Here is a 20,000-nt window from a genome sequence, read left to right as displayed (position 1 = left end):
TTGTTCTTCCCTTCAGCTATGATAAAGACACATTTCTTTCCATTAATTGCCTGGGTTACGTATGTATGTGTGGGCGGAGCTATCAATACAAGGGTGGGACCCATTTGGGTTAGGGGCGTGTTTGTTTTGGTGATTTCAAATGTCAACATTGGCTTTCAAACAACCGAGACCCTGCCTTTAAGTACGGCTAATCGTGTTGCATCATGTTGGTATGATGAAGTAATCAATAGAATCGATCAGTTGATCAGAAGGTGTTGATTGCTTTGCTGGGAAAAGGTTCGTTTTTGAAAAGCCCTGTTTTACAGATAAGCGTTTGTGATTTACAGAAAGAGTTCCATCAATGACCAGCTTCATAGCTTCAGTGTCCTAATGCATTTAAAGTCTCAGAGGACTTGATGGTGAAGATAAAACAACAACAAAAAAAAAAAAACTGAGGCACATCTTTTCTCTTGGAGGGAGCTCTGCACTTTGCCGAGGTTATCGGGACCTCAGAGGACACCCGTCTTCACGAGAAGAAACAGAGGCTTAGACAGGTGAGAGAAGAAAAGAGGACGAACATGAGCTGCCGGATCGCAAAGTTAGCCTTAAAGCCTGAGAGATTTCAGCTGTGAGGGCAAAACAAAGAGAAAATCTGTCACTCCAGATGAGATTAGAATAAAAAAAAGGAGCCTGAGGAGTTCTCTGACAGTTGCTGCACTGCAGTAATGCAAGCCGGGAATCGTTATTATGGACCTGTTTACTTCTCAGAACAGTTGTGCAGATGATGTGAAGTGGTCTTTCTCCCGAGCAACAAGTTCACGAAGGATCTGAAGGACTAAGTCTGAGCTCGAGTGTGCATGATAACAGAACGGTACTTGTACACCGATGTAGAAACATGGTAGAAATTGAGGCTAATGATGCATTAACGAGGGCCTTATGAGAACTTTTATCAAATGAACGCATTTGTTTCAATGAAGGATCAGCTGAGATTAGAAGATGGGTTCAAACTACTTTTCTGCTCCTTAAGATGTAGCTACAGTATAAATATGAACCTGATCGCTGAAGACAAGCACTATGACATCTGTGAAATGAAAAGTTCTGCTCTTTACATCCACGTTGAGAAGAAAAGCAACTGAGACTGTGCAGCACATCGAATGTTAAGTCAGCAGAAGTCCACATCAAGTTCCACTTCAGAAACACCCAAATTCCAGACTGGGATGGATTGGACTGGGATGAGGGATTGGTATATTCTGGAATGGATGGTGTATTGGGAAAAAAATGTAATGGATTGGCTTGGGACGGATGGATTGGATTGATTTGGATGGATTGGAATTGAAGGATTGAGATGGATTGGAATGGATGGACTATATTGGGATGATGGATTAGATTGGGAAAGGTTGGATTGGACTGCTTTGGATAAAGTGGATAGGGAAGGAATGTATTTGGACAGACTGGAATAGAATGACTGGGATGATTTGGAATGGTTGGACTAGATTGAGGTGATTTATTGGATCGGGATAGGATGGATTGGGATGGACTTGTTTGGAATTGGGATGGAGTGGACTGGATTTGGACTGGACTGGATTGGATTAGAATGGAATGGAATGGAATGGGATGAACTGGACTGGACTGGACTCGATTTGGAGTGGACTGGACTGGATTGGATTTGGAGTGGACTGGACTGGATTGGATTTGGAATGGACTGGACTGGACTGAATTGGATTTGGAGTGGACTGGACTGGACTGGATTAGATTTGGAGCGGACTGGACTGGATTGGATTTGGAGTGGAGTGGACTGGACTGGACTGGATTTGGAGTGGAGTGGACTGGACTGGATTAGAATGGAATGGAATGGAATGAACTGGACTGGACTCGATTTGGAGTGGACTGGACTGGATTGGATTTGGAGTGGACTGGACTCGATTGGATTTGGAGTGGACTGGACTCGATTGGATTTGGAGTGGAGTGGACTCGACTAGACTGGATTTGGAATGGACTGGACTGGATTTGGAGTGGACTGGAATGGGATGGACATTAGTGGACAGGACAAAACTGTACATGATAAGATAAAAATATAAAGAATAAGCATAGATTAAAGGTGATTCTGACAATTAGACATCAAAACGCATATTCCATTGCACCCTAACAGCTTCTCTACACCATGACAACCTGACAGCAAACTAAACTGTCACTGGTGTCATTTAAACCTGTGATGGAGACGGTGACCTTCTCACTGCAGTGCTTTAGTGCAATACTGACCTGTAGAAAGAAGAGATGCTGTGTGATATCCTGGACGAGCTCCTCCTCAGCGTTTTCTGGGTAAAACTTTGCCAGGAAGCTCAACACGATGGGTTCCTGTTTAGGAACATCTTGGTCTAAAACCTGCCAAAAAACAGTAATACCAGTTCAAACAGAACCTCCCCTGCTCTAGAAACCATGTTCTCTGGGTTATTAATCAAATGATTATTACCTTCTTATCCATCTTCAGCCAGGCCACTGTGTCTTTGACGATGTACTGCAAGCCGAAGAACCACGTTTCTCGGAGCCCCAACGTTCTGCATACCAGCTCAAACAGAGTCTTCCCTTTCCACTTCACCTACAAAGCAAAGAGAAGCAACGTTTTTACTGGAGGACAGAATGAACCAGAATTTTATTGTAAACCAGAACTAAAAACATTTTACATTACAGAAGAACAGAACAGAGAACAATTTATTAGAGGACTTTTTTTTTTGGAGGACAGAATGGAGAACATTTAACTGGAGTATGTTTGTTTTGAGAGAGCAGCATGAACAACATTAGGTTGGATAATATTCCTGGAGAGCATTTAATTAGATAAAGTTAATTTTGGAGAACAGAATAAAGAACAGTTTATAGAAGAATGTTTGCTTGTCAAACAGAATAGAGAACATTTTACTTGCTGATTGTTTTGGAGAACATTTTATTACATGGTGTTAATTTGAGAGAACAGAATGGAGAACATTTTATTACATGGTGTTAATTTTGGAGGACAGAATGGAGAACATTTTATTATATGGTGTTAATTTTGGAGGACAGAATAAAGAACAGATTATCGAAGAATGTTTGCTTGTCAAACAGAATAGAGAACATTTTACTTGCTGATTGTTTTGGAGAACATTTTATTACATGCTGTTAATTTGAGAGAACAGAATGGAGAACATTTTATTACATGGTGTTTGTTTTGGAGAACATTTTATTACATGGTGTTAATTTTGGAGAACAGAATGGAGAACATTTTATTACATGGTGTTTGTTTTGGAGAACATTTTATTACACGGTGTTAATTTTGGAGGACAGAATGGAGAACATTTTATTACATGGTGTTAATTTTGGAGAACAGAATGGAGAACATTTTATTACATGGTGTTTGTTTTGGAGAACATTTTATTACACAGTGTTAATTTTGGAGGACAGAATGGAGAACATTTTATTACATGGTGTTTGTTTTGGAGAACATTTTATTACACGGTGTTAATTTTGGAGGACAGAATGGAGAACATTTTATTACATGGTGTTTGTTTTGGAGAACATTTTATTACACGGTGTTAATTTTGGAGGACAGAATGGAGAACATTTTATTACATGGTGTTAATTTTGGAGAACAGAATGGAGAACATTTTATTACATGGTGTTCGTTTTGGAGAACATTTTATTACACGGTGTTAATTTTGGAGGACAGAATGGAGAACATTTTATTACATGGTGTTAATTTTGGAGAACAGAATTTATTGGAGAATGATTTTTTTTTGAGAACAGAATAAAGACCAGTTTTATTTGAGGACAAAAAAAAGAGACCATTTAAATTTGGTACTTTTTTGGAGAACGGAATAAAAAGCTCTTATTTATTGGAGAAAAGAACAGAGACCATTTTATTAGAAAAAAATCCAGAAGATTTCCCCAGAAAACAAAAACAGAGACCAATATCATGATAGTAAACAAATGAAAATATTTTTCTCTTGTTTGTTTAGGATTTTTTGCGTTTCTTCCACTCCGAGCTCATGACTTTATATCTAATTTTCTTCCATTTGTGATGGTTTTCACTCTTGGTCTCAGCCTCTGTACACTTTTAATCCCCTTCTCCGGCTTTTGCTGAATTATTAATTTATTTATATATATATTTTTTGCTAAAGTTGTCTGAGAGTTGTTTTCCTTCTCACAGCCAACTGCTTTGAGAGCTCGAGCATGTTAAAGCTTCTCATGCCTTAAATCAGGCTCAACACAGTAAATGCGTGCTGACAGTTTTGTCATTAAACAGCTTAATGAGGCACGTTCGAATAAATAGCTTTCGAATATGAAGCTTGTCAATAAGGACTTGTCTTCAGATTCAACAGAAAAACAACATTAAACAAACACAGAATTTTAGATAAGCCGTAAAAACCGATCTTGGTGATCGATGTTTATTAGCGTCCGAGGGGGGGTGTGCTAATTTTTGCACTCAAGATTGATATATGAATTATTGAAATTTGTCTGAAATGAAATACATGCTGAGAGATGGAGTGTAAACAGAATACATCATATTGGTTAGGGGAAAAAAAAAAAAACAACAGACTGCTTTCTCAGCACAACAAAACCATCCGCATGGGATGAAGAGAAGCGACTTCCATTTACTAAGGAGGCATTTTTCAGCCAGAGACGTGAACCACCAGGACATCAGGCCATATGGCTGAAGACGCAAATGAGCTGCTTACTCTTTAGTGAAACGGTTATCTGAGTAAATTATTCGGCTTCGGAAGAGCAAACAAACAGATGCTTAGGAACCCGACTCGGTTTCTAGCATCTACCCGCAGACAGCTTAATAAAATAACGACGAGAGGCGTCACGTGTTAACACGAGTACGTGATCCGAAAGCTTCGGCATTTAATAAGCGTACGTAAGGTTGTACTGACTTAGTAAGGTGAGGTAGTGGGACTGAAAAAAAAATGACATCCTTCTCATAACAAAGATAAAAAGATCATTAAGTCACGGGAACGAGGCAGTTAAGTAATTTGATAAATACTCGCTCGTCTCGTTATCTCAGATTACTAAGTAGTTGGGACTTTCATTAACTTTTACCTACTACTTAGTATCTGAGATAAGTATGAGATAAAAGTCATGGAAACGAGGCGATAATGTGAGGTAATGAGATAATTAAGCCATAAGAATGAGATAATTAAGTCATCCCCATAATTAGCAATGCGAGATAAGATTATCTCGTTCCCGTTACTTAAGTTGTCTTTGGTGTTAGTAATGCGAGATAAGTCATGAGAACGAGACAAGTCGTCTCCACTATTAGTAATGTGAGCGAACGAGATAACTGTCTCGTTCCAATAAAAATAATTGAGTTTTATCAAGATAATTAAGTCAGGGAAAGGAGACAATTAGTTCATCCTAATTCCTCATCAATGTGAGGTAAAGAGCTTATTAAGCCATGAGATAATTAAGTCATCCTCCCTGTCAGTAATGTGAGATAACAATATAATCGTCTTGTTCCCATGACTTAAGTCACCCAAACTGTAAATAACAAGAAAATTAATTCATAGAAACGAGACAATCCTTTATCAATGTGAGGTAAAGAGATTATTAAGCCATAAGAATGAGATAATTAAGTCGTCCCCACTATTAGTAAAGTGAGATAAGATAAGTATGTCATTGGAACAAGACAATTAAGTTATCTCCACTGTTAATAATGAGAGAAGATAAGACCGTTACGTCATCATTATTCTGTCACCACTACTTAGTAATGTGAGATAACATAATTCATAAAAATAAGACTATTAGTTCATCCCCATTATTTAGTAATGAGATTTACGAGAGACAGTTATGTGGTTTGCATGACTTGGTAGCCTGAGGCAATGAGATAATTAAGTGGGAATTAAACAACTAATTAATCACCACTACTTGGTAATGTGCGGTAACAAGATAATAAAATAATGAGATAGAAGAGACAATGAAACCGTCCTTATTGCCTTCTTAGGTACTTTATTTCAAATGCTGTGGATTAACCAGGATGTTTTGTGCTTTCTTTTCTTTTTTCCCCCACCAGAGTTGGAGACTCGGATCTATAAGTTGCATCAGTATTTAGGCGAGACAACATTTTGGAATTCAATGTTCAAGTCAAAGAGTTCCAAATATTCCTTTTCATATTATGGAAATCTTCTTGAAGTAAAAAAATCTCTGATGTCTTTTCAAAACACACACACACAAATTCAGGGATAGGAAATAAGGCCTGAAGAAAGAAACTTGATTTTATTCGTCCGAATACGTCTGGCAAAATCTGTAAAACCGTGAAGGACGGCGAATGTTGTAAATAATAAACACAACACTGAATAGATTTCGGGGCGGCACGGTGGATTAGTGGTTAGCACGTTCGCCTCACACCTCCAGGTTTGGGGGTTTGATTCCCACCTCCACCTTGTGTGTGTGGAGTTTGCATGTTCTCCCCGTGCCTCGGGGGTTTCCTCCAGGTACTCCGGTTTCCTCCCCCGGTCCAAAGACATGCATGGTAGGTTGATTGGAATCTCTGAAAAAATTGTCCGTAGTGTGTGATTGCGTGAGTGAATGAGAGTGTGTGTGTGTGCCCTGCGATGGGTTGGCACTCCGTCCAGGGTGTATCCTGCCCTGATGCCCAATGACGCCTGAGATAGGCACAGGCTCCCCGTGACCCGAGGTAGTTCAGATAAGCGGTAGAAAATGAATGAGTGAGTGAGTGAGTGAGTGAATAGATTTCCTGACCTTATGGACTCTCTTTATAGTTCCATCTGTAATGTTATCACATTAATAACTGCAAATTTCAACAAAAATGGATTCCGTCATCATAAGATTAGAAAAATCCAGCACCGCTTGATCCAGCACCTTCTATTATTTTGCACTTTTTATCAACCTTTTAGTTGTTTTGTTTTTTTAATATCGCACCAACACTAACTTGTGTGAACAAATTATACAATTGTCAAATTAAATACATTTACATTTACAGCATTTAGCAGACACACTTATCCAGAGTGACTTACAACTGAGCAATTGAGGGTTAAGAGCCTTGCTCAGGGGCCCAGCAGTGACAGATTGTCCTGGGGTACGAACCCATGACCTTCTGATCAGTAGTCCAACACCTTAACCACTGAGCTACCACATCACCAAAATTAGGCAAAAAAAGCATTGTAGACATCTAAACTTGCTCTTGTAGGTAATTCTGAGAAAAATCCCTGCTTCATCAAAACAGCAACTTACTTGGGATGTGTTTCTGGCCGAATAGAATAAGAGGTTAAAATTGTAGCCAGCTAGCGAGCTCATTAGCGTGGATGGAGGTTTCTGGTTTTGTAGTTCATCTTGTCAGAGTTCATTCCTAACTCTGAGGTGATAAGAAAAAGTCGTGCATTCAGTCGAGCGAAATGCCGCACTGTCAACGTCATTAACAATCACATCACCAGGATCTCTTGTAGGTGTGTTTCCATCTGGTTTATTGTTTACAGATGGCGATGTACCGTTCAGGGTTTGTCCAATTAAGCGTGCTCGTGTTTTTTCTTCCGGGTGCTAATGAGCCATCAAGAACGCATACGATCCAAAAAAAGGATCCGTACACCAGAAGGCTAAACGTATCAGGATGCTTCATGATGAGCATCACAAAAAATTGGACACAAAGAAAGCCTTGGTCTACCTTAGCTTTACAATTTGACTTCAGTGGAAGTTCGAGACCCAAACTCGCTGCGACGTGACAAGGCACCTGTGCACAAAGCTCACCACGGTCGGAGTGAAGGAACTCGAGTGTCCTTCGTGGACGTTAAGGTCGGAGTTGAAGAACCCGTGTGTCCTGAACAGAGCCCTGACTCTGACTCAACCCCACTGAACACCTTTGGGATGAACTGGAACACTGACTAAACCCCAGACCTCATCACCTGGTATCAGTGTCTGATCTCACTAATGCTCTTAGCTGAATGAACACAAATCCACACAGTCACACAATCTCTAACATCTAGTGGAAAAGCTTCCCAGGAGACCGGAGTGGAGTAAATAAGCAGTGGGGTTCCAGATCTGGATCTAAATCTGCGACGTGGTCAGACATAAAGTGCATGTTATCTACAGTATCACACACTGACGTGATCAGATCCGATTACCAAACCTTTGTGATTCGTTGGTAGCAAACAGCATTCATCAGGAACAAGAACCCTCGATCTCCTCGAAGAGACCGTGACTCACTTCAACAGAGCCCATCGATTGCTGCGAGCTGCAAGCTGTTTATTGCGACTAGTGAAAGTTTAACACGGCCGTTTTACAGGATTTTAATAGGAACTTTAACAGGAACACTTGGACACCTACTCGGTTGTACAGTTATCTAATTGGCCAATCCCGTGATAGCAGCACAATACATGAAATCACGTAAAAACAGGTCAAGAGCTGTAGATAAACTTTACATCAAACATCAGAATGAAGAAAAAGTCTGGGTGACTGTCCTAGTGCGGGCACGATGAAACGGCTTGTTGTTGAGAGACCAGAGCAGACCGGACGGACAGTCAGGACGTTTATAGTAACTCAAGTAATCACTCTTTACCGCCGTGGTGAGCAGAAAAGCATCTCAGCGTGAACAAAACATCGACCCTTGAGGTGGACGAGCTACAACAGCAGAACACTACATCAGGTTCCTCTCCTGTCAGCCAAGAACAGTAATCTGAGGCTATCAATGTGTGTGTGTGTGTGTGTGTGTGTGTGTGTATGTTGATTTGGTTTTGAACTTTCAATTCCCTGTTCTGATTGATCAAAAAACATTGATTCATTTTCTAGAACAGCAGCTTTGACAATAAGTTATTTTTTTATGTTTATCTTTGCGCACACTGACACACACACACACTCACACACAAACACACACACACACTTAGAGGCTTTGATAAAGCAAATGCACACTCTAGTGGGGGAAAAAAAATTCATCTCCTTCAACTGACTGCACACACAGTTTGCTCACGCTCACTGTAATTAAAACACCATTACACTACTACAGCTCGCGTCACTAAACAAACACTTCCTGCTAAGCTTAGCGTTCACGTTGGGGAAATCACAGCACACACTCTTTGTCCAGAACCATTTTGCATCATTTATTTTCTCTGGTTTCAGGGCACAGCTTCACTCTCCACGCGACGGTCTTAATCACGGCCCTGCGGTCGCTCTTAGCTCAGCAGATGTTTCCATCATCCTGGAACCCCAAAGAAAAAAAACCATAGATTTCCAGCACCGCCTCTGGTTAAAGCCCGGCGTGAAAAATCTAGGATAAGGATGTGTAAATGTGTGAAATGCTGTTATGTTTGTGCTTGTAACCGAACTAATGATAAAGATGAAATCTCAAGTGTGTGCTGCAGTGAGGAAAAAGGAAGGAGAGTTTCTTCTAAAGACATGCTGCCACCTAGAGGTGAGTGTGCAGACTGCACTGCAGATTCTTCTCATCATCATTCAGCCTTCATTTATTCATCTTCAGCAAGCACCTGAGTGTGGAGCCGGAGACTGTCCTGGGAATACTGAGCATGGGGCGGGAATACTCCATCTATCAGGACTACACACTGTCCGTCACACACACACAGACACATACACACACACAGACACACACATACATACACATACATACACACACAGACACACACACAGACACATACATACATACACATACATACACATACATACACACAGACACACACACAGACACACAGACACACACACATACACACACACATACACACACACATACACACTCTCATGCGCGCGCACACACAGGCACACACAATCCATTAGGACAACATACACACTCACTCATAAATCGCCCATAAGGACCACACATGCACATACAAACACACACACTCTCGTGCACGCACACACACACCACACACACTCATGCGTGCACCCCATGCATTAGGACAACATACACATTCACTCATACAGACAGGTATATAAACACACACGCACATTGACATCATCCATCAGGACCACAGGCACACAAACACACACACACTCTTGCACACATGCACTCTTACACACACACAGTTAGACAAGAAAAATGTCAGCGGCACTTTGTCATAACACAATAATCTTTTCACATCCCTAACCATCGCCAGTGTGTTAAGTCTGATTCCATCTGACTATTAAACGTCACTTTATTTTCATCTTTTTACAGATTAAAAACACACCAGTGTTTATTTCTGATTTCAAATATCTTATGTACTGAAACAATGAGCTGAACCAGACAGACGCTTCCAACGCGGTAAAAAACGTGTGTGTGTGTGTTCATATCAGAAAGAATGCTTAAGAACATTCCAAAATTCCAAAATGTGACCTTTCCTGTCGAACGAAACTACAAAAAAAGTTTTTCGAGTCAGTTGGTGGATTAATGGGCGAGTCAGAAGAAGAGCAGAATGAAGGACAGATGAACAGAAGGACACGGTCAAGAGGACAGAGACACAAGCCACTTCCTCCATCTGTTCCCTTTTTGTTCAGGATACACAAGAAAAAGTCAAGGGAACATGACATAAACACTTGCTTCCAAAGTCTACAGCAGGCTGTGTTGTGTATCAATAATACACGCAAGAGCCTGCTCCTTCCTGTCCCTCAAACACAGGTCACGTGTAAAAAATAAATAAATAAATAAATAAATAAATAAATAAAAAGGAGTCTCACATATTCAACTGATTTACACATTGTTTTTAACTGCCTCTGACTTTTCACAGATTTGGTTCACAGACTGAGCTGGAGTCGATTTCAACCTTATTACCATGGCGACCGGTAGGAACCAGAAGGAACGCCTCTTGGTGATCGAATCACCGTATGTGTGATAACAGAAGGCAACTGTACCCACAGTGCAGCATCAAGATGTCTTCTTCATCACACCTTTTATCCTACCATAAGTCGTCCTTTTTTCCAAACTCAGACTCTAAACACTTCAACCGATACAGTTGGTACAGATCACCGTGGGATGCCGACGCGCACCTCAAAAAAAAAGCCCATGTTCAGCCAGTTCAGGGAAATAAACATCACATAGTGTCACATATCATTCTCTCTCTATACTGAGATCAGTAGTTCATCACACCGGTGATTAGTAGGACACTGGGATCAGTGAGCAATCTGGGCAAAATATCACCAGAATATCCAACTTAATAGCAAAAGATACCATTAAACACTGGGAAAATGTAGGGAGAAGTAATTCGGCTGAACATGGACACCTCGAATCAGGTATCTTTACTCACACACACACAGGTATCTTTAATCACACACACACACACACACACACACACACACAGGTATCTTTAATCACACACACACACACACACACACACACACACACAGGTATCTTCACTCACACACACACAGGAATCTTCACTCACACACACACACAGGTATCTTTAATCACACACACACACACAGGTATCTTCACTCACACACACACACAGGTATCTTCACTCACACACACACACAGGTATCTTCACTCACACACTCACACACACAGGTATCTTCACTCACACACTCACACACACAGGTATCTTCACTCACACACTCACACACACAGGTATCTTCACTCACACACTCACACACACAGGTATCTTCACTCACACACTCACACACACAGGTATCTTCACTCACACACACACAGCTATCTTCACACACACACACACAAGTATCTTCACACACACACACACACAGCTATCTTCATACATACAGGTATCTTCACTCACACACACACACAGGTATCTTCACTCACACACACACACACAGGTATCTTCACTCACACACACACACACAGGTATCTTCACTCACACACACACACAGGTATCTTCACTCACACACACACACACACAGGTATCTTCACTCACACACACACAGGTATCTTCACTCACACACGCACACGCACAGGTATCTTCACTCACACACACACAGGAATCTTCACTCACACACACACAGGAATCTTCACTCACACACACACAGGAATCTTCACTCACACACACACAGGAATCTTCACTCACACACACACAGGAATCTTCACTCACACACACACAGGAATCTTCACTCACACACACACAGGTATCTTCACTCACACACACACACACACAGGTATCTTCACTCACACACACACACACACAGGTATCTTCACTCACACACACACACACAGGTATCTTCACTCACACACACACACACAGGTATCTTCACTCACACACACACACACACACACAGGTATCTTCACTCACACACACACACACAGGTATCTTCACTCACACACACACACACAGGTATCTTCACTCACACACACACACAGGTATCTTCACTCACACACACACACACAGGTATCTTCACTCACACACACACAGGAATCTTCACTCACACACACACAGGAATCTTCACTCACACACACACAGGAATCTTCACTCACACACACACAGGAATCTTCACTCACACACACACAGGAATCTTCACTCACACACACACAGGAATCTTCACTCACACACACACAGGAATCTTCACTCACACACACACACAGGAATCTTCACTCACACACACACACAGGAATCTTCACTCACACACACACAGGAATCTTCACTCACACACACACAGGAATCTTCACTCACACACACACAGGAATCTTCACTCACACACACACACAGGAATCTTCACTCACACACACACACAGGAATCTTCACTCACACACACACACAGGAATCTTCACTCACACACACACAGGTATCTTCACTCACACACACACAAGTATCTTCACTCACACACACACACAGGTATCTTCACTCACACACACACACAGGTATCTTCACTCACACACACACAGGTATCTTCACTCACACACACACACAAGTATCTTCACTCACACACACACAAGTATCTTCACTCACACACACACAAGTATCTTCACTCACACACACACAAGTATCTTCACTCACACACACACAAGTATCTTCACTCACACACACACAAGTATCTTCACTCACACACACACAAGTATCTTCACTCACACACACACACGTATCTTCACTCACACACACACACAGGTATCTTCACTCACACACACACACAGGTATCTTCACTCACACACACACACAGGTATCTTCACTCACACACACACACAGGTATCTTCACTCACACACACACACACAGGTATCTTCACTCACACACACACACAGGTATCTTCACTCACACACACACACAGGTATCTTCACTCACACACACACACACAGGTATCTTCACTCACACACACACACAGGTATCTTCACTCACACACACACACAGGTATCTTCACTCACACACACACACACAGGTATCTTCACTCACACACACACACAGGTATCTTCACTCACACACACACACAGGTATCTTCACTCACACACACACAGGTATCTTCACTCACACACACACAGGTATCTTCACTCACACACACAGGTATCTTCACTCACACACACACAGGTATCTTCACTCACACACACACACACACACACACACACACAAGTATCTTCACTCACACACACAAGTATCTTCACTCACACACACAGGTATCTTCACTCACACACACAGGTATCTTCACTCACACACACAGGTATCTTCACTCACACACACAGGTATCTTCACTCACACACACACAAGTATCTTCACTCACACACACACACACACACACACAGGTATCTTCACACACACTCACACACACAGGTATCTTCACTCACACACCACACACACACACACAGGTATCTTCACACACACACACACACACACACACACACACACACACACACACAGGTATCTTCACACACACTCACACACACAGGTATCTTCACTCACACACCACACACACACACACAAGTATCTTCACTCACACACACACACACACACACACACAGGTATCTTCACACACACTCACACACACAGGTATCTTCACTCACACACCACACACACACACACAGGTATCTTCACACACACACACACACACACACACACACACACAGTACTTCTTCCTATAATCTAGTCCTTTACTCTCTGTATGTTTGTTAAGTTCATTTGCTCTACTTTAATAGACATGGCTTACGTTACTGCAAAACCACAAACGTGTGATATTTAAGGTTCGATCTCCTTCATATGGAAAACTCTGTTCAACCGAAACACGAGCTTCGGCTCTCAATCAGAACTAATGACACCTGACTAAAAGGCTTTAACTTTTTTATTTCATTTTATCTCTGGTGTTTCGATATAATCAGCGTCTCGTGCGAGTTTATTTTCCACAAATGTGTGTGTGATTTGACCTTGACACTGCAGACAGCTTTAAAAGCTTCACCGTAAAATTCTATTAAAATGTTTAACATCAGTTCTATATGGATGTAATCTTGATGCTCACACACACCAGGAAACAGGAACAGAAAAAGTGCAGACATTTCTACTGATGCCTTAGAAGAAAAATAAAATGGTACAGATTTAAAACACCATCCAGGGTTTCATGAGAGATTAGAACAGTCCCAGATGTTTGTTTTTAATCCTGAAGGATCCTGAGATGATGGATCTACAGGATCATCAGCATGAAGTAGAGAACAAGATCTAACTAGATCTCCATCATAACTCACCTCACAGCTGAACTCCAGGTCTGCATCCATGGACAAAATCCTGACACTGAAAGTCTTCGGTTGTTTCCTTCTTAAGGAATTCAGGCTCATCTTTAATCCCAGAACATTTGCCATTTTCAGAGCTTTTTTACTACCACAGGCGAGTTTAAAGATAGTTTAAAATTAATCTAGTTTTTTAAGAGAAAAAACAGCATCATTTCTCAGTGACTGTCAGCCTGTTACTACTAGTGTCTAGTTCTTTTAAGTTATAGTGTTTTTATTACATATTAATAGATATGTTTCTGTTTTTTTTTTCAATAATACTATTTAAAACATCATTATCAGGGGTTAGGGCTAGCTAAGTGCTAGCTAAGTGCTAGCTTAGTGCTAGCTAAGTGCTAGCTTAGTGCTAGCTAACAAACCCACTTGTTAATCTCCACACTTGTTGCTAACACAATTAACTTATCCTACTAAAAAAGTCCGTAATTGACAGATATACGATACCACAGAGTCACCACACCATCTAACACGATATCAATGACTAATATCTGTAATAATACTAATAAGAACGCAAATAGGTTTATTTCCTCATGCCAGGTAACGAGCTAGACATCAACTTTCCACTGTTGATGCGCAGTTTCACGAACGGTACATAAACACAAGCGGTAGTGTGGTTGCACCGATGCGCATCAAGATCACGCTGCTGATGCGCAACGAATTTGTCCGACCGCAAAAAAATATATACATACTGTATATATACATAATATAATTTTACTTGAAATATCGTGAAATTAATGCAATCTGATTAATAATAATAATAATTAAAAAAAAAAACTGAACGGCGTTTAAAAAGAAATGAAATAGAAACCCTTATGAGATTTTATATATAACTGATTATATATTTGTTATTATAAAGTTTATTATAATAAACTTTATTTATACAGCACTATTTATTTATTTATTTATATCTTTATTTATTTATTTATGTATTTAAATGCAGCTTTACTAAGAAAAAGAAAAAATACAAACTGGATAAGGGAAGCGGACGAAAATGAAGGAAATCAGAGATTAATAAAAACTACATAAACATTAAAAACATAAACATTCCTGTTAGCAGGGAAAAGTTTAGATCATTTATATTCTTAAAAAAAAAATGGTGCACAAAAACCGTGTGTGTGCTGTAATGTTTTTAAAGGTGTTCTTTACTTATAATGTGTAACACTATAAGACACTATTATGTAGAAAATGTAGAAAACCTCTCTCTCTCTCTCTCTCTCTCTCTCTGTGTGTGTGTGTTTGTGTGTGTGCGCGTGTCTGTGTGTTTGTGCGTGTGTGTGTCTGTGTGCATGTGTGTGTCTGTGTGCATGTGTGTGTCTGTGTGTATGTGTGTGTCTGTGTGTATGTGTGTTTCTGTGTGTATGTGTGTGTCTGTGTGTTTGTGCATGTGTGTGTGTGTGTGTGTGAGAGAGACAGAGAGAGAGAGAGAGAGAGAGAGAGAGAGAGAGATCCAGGGCGCATTTCTGCATTACACCCAGTGTTGGAACAACAAGATGTAATAAATAAATTAATGTTGTAGGTGTATATATATATACATATATATATATATATATATATATATATATATATATATATATATACCTACAACATGTAACAAGTAACTTAATTTAAGTACATGACCCTAGTAGCAGCAACTGATTATTTACAATTGGTGTTGTAGCCAAATCATTAAAAACAATAGTACACTTTTTGTGTACTAAAAACTTATATATGACGGGAAACATTGTACTGCTGTATTTACATTGCATGTATGTGTTATAGTATGTGTTCACATACTATAATGAATAATGCAGTACACAGTATACTATTCTGTAGAAGCCCCGCCCCTTGCAGCAGAAAGTAGGCGTGGTCTCGACGATGAGGTCATCGGAGTAAACAGAAAAGATGGCGACGCCTGAGCGGCTCTCAGGAACAAATTCATTCATATCAGAATCCTACGTTAAAAAACTAACGGATTTACCGACTGAGCTTTTAGAGTATATTCTGTGTTTCCCCGTATTGAGCCACATCGATATTTCTAACGTGTCCTGCTGCTGCAAACGGCTTCATGAAGTGTGTCACAGCAGAGGGAAGGTCTGGGGACATCAGTACAAACTCAGGTGACCTCCAATGTGTCTGCATCTCACTGCATTACTGCTTAAATGTGGTGCACATTTAAACCTGCTGTGTCGTCTAAACCCGGGACTAAAAACAGGACACACACTGATCAGATGTAGTGACACCAGCGGACATTATATATGATAGACAACAAGTAACACAATTATGTACAGTACAGCAAGAAGTAACACAATTATGTGTACAGTACAGCAAGAAGTAACACAATTATGTGTACAGTACAGCAAGAAGTAACACAATTATGTGTACAGTACAGTAAGAGTAACACAATTATGTGTACAGTACAGCAAGAAGAGTAACACAATTATGTGTACAGTACAGTAAGAGTAACACAATTATGTACAGTACAGCAAGAAGAGTAACACAATTATGTGTACAGTACAGTAAGAGTAACACAATTATGTACAGTACAGCAAGAAGTAACACAATTATGTGTACAGTACAGCAAGAAGTAACACAATTATGTGTACAGTACAGCAAGAAGAGTAACACAATTATGTGTACAGTACAGTAAGAGTAACACAATTATGTGTACAGTACAGTAAGAGTAACACAATTATGTGTACAGTGCAGCAAGAAGTAACACAATTATGTGTACAGTACAGTAAGAAGTAACACAATTATGTGTTCAGTACAGCAAGAAGTAACATAATTATGTGTACAGTACAGTAAGAGTAACACAATTATGTGTACAGTGCAACAAGAAGTAACACAATTATGTGTACAGTGCAGTAAGAAGTAACACAATTATGTGTACAGTACAGTAAGAGTAACACAATTATGTGTACAGTGCAGTAAGAAGTAACACAATTATGTGTACAGTACAGTAAGAGTAACACAATTATGTGTACAGTGCAGTAAGAAGTAACACAATTATGTGTACAGTACAGTAAGAGTAACACAATTATGTGTACAGTGCAGCAAGAAGTAACACAATTATGTGTACAGTGCAGCAAGAAGTAACACAATTATGTGTACAGTGCAGCAAGAAGAGTAACACAATTGTGTACAGTACAGCAAGAAGTAACACAATTATGTGTACAGTACAGTAAGAGTAACACAATTATGTGTACAGTGCAGTAAGAAGTAACACAATTATGTGTACAGTGCAGCAAGAAGTAACACAATTATGTGTACAGTACAGTAAGAGTAACACAATTATGTGTACAGTGCAGTAAGAAGAGTAACACAATTATGTACAGTACAGCAAGAAGTAACACAATTATGTGTACAGTACAGTAAGAGTAACACAATTATGTGTACAGTGCAGCAAGAAGAGTAACACAATTGTGTACAGTACAGCAAGAAGTAACACAATTATGTGTACAGTACAGTAAGAGTAACACAATTATGTGTACAGTGCAGTAAGAAGTAACACAATTATGTGTACAGTGCAGCAAGAAGTAACACAATTATGTGTACAGTACAGTAAGAGTAACACAATTATGTGTACAGTGCAGCAAGAAGTAACACAATTATGTACAGTACAGCAAGAAGTAACAATTATGTGTACAGTACAGCAAGAAGTAACACAATTATGTGTACAGTACAGCAAGAAGTAACACAATTATGTGTACAGTACAGTAAGAGTAACACAATTATGTGTACAGTGCAGTAAGAAGAGTAACACAATTATGTGTACAGTGCAGCAAGAAGTAACACAATTATGTGTACAGTGCAGCAAGAAGTAACAATTATGTGTACAGTACAGCAAGAAGAGTAACACAATTATGTGTACAGTACAGTAAGAGTAACACAATTATGTGTACAGTACAGTAAGAAGTAACAGAACAGTAACAGAACCATGTACTATCTACTTGCGTAAGATAACCATACAGTACTACCAGAGTAACAGAGCAGTAACAGGACTATGTGCAATACAAGAGTAACAGAACCATGTGCATTAATACTGGAGTAAGAGAACCATGTAGATTACTAGCAGAATAACAGAGCAGTAACAGAACCACGTACAGTACTAGTGGAGTAACAGAGCAGTAACAGGTCTATGTACATTACTACTGGAGTAACAGAGCAGTAACAGGTCTATGTACATTACTACTGGAGTAACAGAGCAGTAACAGGTCTATGTACATTACTACTGGAGTAACAGAGCAGTAACAGGTCTATGTACATTACTACTGGAGTAACAGAGCAGTAACAGGTCTATGTACATTACTACTGGAGTAACAGAGCAGTAACAGGTCTATGTACATTACTACAAGAGTAACAGAGCAGTAACAGGTCTATGTACATTACTACAAGAGTAACAGAGCAGTAACAGGTCTATGTACATTACTACTGGAGTAACAGAGCAGTAACAGGTCTATGTACATTACTACAAGAGTAACAGAGCAGTAACAGGTCTATGTACATTACTACTGGAGTAACAGAGCAGTAACAGGTCTATGTACATTACTACTGGAGTAACAGAGCAGTAACAGGTCTATGTACATTACTACTGGAGTAACAGAGCAGTAACAGGTCTATGTACATTACTACAAGAGTAACAGAGCTCCATAAAGTATTACTTCAAGTAACAGGACTGTGAACAGTACTAACAAAGGAGACGAGCAGTACAGTACAATCTCTACCAGAGTAAATAAACAGTAACAGAGCTCCATAAAGAAATACATGAGTGAGAGAACCATATACAGAGCCCCAGAGTGAACAGAGATGTGTATAATAATACTGGAGTATCAGTACTATGTACATATTGACAATTATGTGTACAGTGCAGTAAGAAGTAACACAATTATGTGTACAGTGCAGCAAGAAGAGTAACACAATTGTGTACAGTACAGCAAGAAGTAACACAATTATGTGTACAGTACAGTAAGAGTAACACAATTATGTGTACAGTGCAGTAAGAAGTAACACAATTATGTGTACAGTGCAGCAAGAAGTAACACAATTATGTGTACAGTACAGTAAGAGTAACACAATTATGTGTACAGTGCAGTAAGAAGAGTAACACAATTATGTACAGTACAGCAAGAAGTAACACAATTATGTGTACAGTACAGTAAGAGTAACACAATTATGTGTACAGTGCAGCAAGAAGAGTAACACAATTGTGTACAGTACAGCAAGAAGTAACACAATTATGTGTACAGTACAGTAAGAGTAACACAATTATGTGTACAGTGCAGTAAGAAGTAACACAATTATGTGTACAGTGCAGCAAGAAGTAACACAATTATGTGTACAGTACAGTAAGAGTAACACAATTATGTGTACAGTGCAGCAAGAAGTAACACAATTATGTACAGTACAGCAAGAAGTAACAATTATGTGTACAGT

The 20,000-nt window shown here is 39.8% G+C and overlaps 2 protein-coding genes across 4 annotated transcripts in view; one reads left to right on the top strand and one right to left on the bottom strand.

Annotated features, from left to right (window-relative positions):
- Nucleotides 1-15,146, bottom strand: part of nf2a (NF2, moesin-ezrin-radixin like (MERLIN) tumor suppressor a) — a 39,618-nt gene extending 24,472 nt beyond the window's left edge. Inside the window, exons 1-3 of the mRNA XM_060883169.1 lie at nt 14,550-15,146; nt 2,450-2,575; nt 2,239-2,361 (exon numbers count right to left, since the gene is read on the bottom strand). Of these exons, the coding sequence (XP_060739152.1) occupies nt 2,239-2,361; nt 2,450-2,575; nt 14,550-14,663 (363 nt within the window). The 5' untranslated portion in view covers nt 14,664-15,146. The remainder of the gene's footprint in view (nt 1-2,238; nt 2,362-2,449; nt 2,576-14,549) is intronic.
- A 1,301-nt stretch (nt 15,147-16,447) lies between these two features.
- Nucleotides 16,448-20,000, top strand: part of fbxo21 (F-box protein 21) — an 11,656-nt gene continuing 8,103 nt past the window's right edge. For all 3 annotated transcript variants that reach the window (XR_009649290.1, XR_009649291.1, XM_060883884.1), the window contains exon 1: nt 16,448-16,684. Coding sequence is in view for 1 of the 3 variants with exons in the window: in XM_060883884.1 (XP_060739867.1) it covers nt 16,470-16,684 (215 nt within the window). In the remaining 2 variants the exon portion in view is untranslated. The remainder of the gene's footprint in view (nt 16,685-20,000) is intronic.

The sequence above is a fragment of the Tachysurus vachellii genome, chromosome 12, assembly GCF_030014155.1.
Source record: "Tachysurus vachellii isolate PV-2020 chromosome 12, HZAU_Pvac_v1, whole genome shotgun sequence".
Taxonomy (NCBI): domain Eukaryota; kingdom Metazoa; phylum Chordata; class Actinopteri; order Siluriformes; family Bagridae; genus Tachysurus; species Tachysurus vachellii.
Note: the sequence above shows the minus strand (reverse complement) of the source record. Positions and strands in the feature narration are given on the sequence as shown.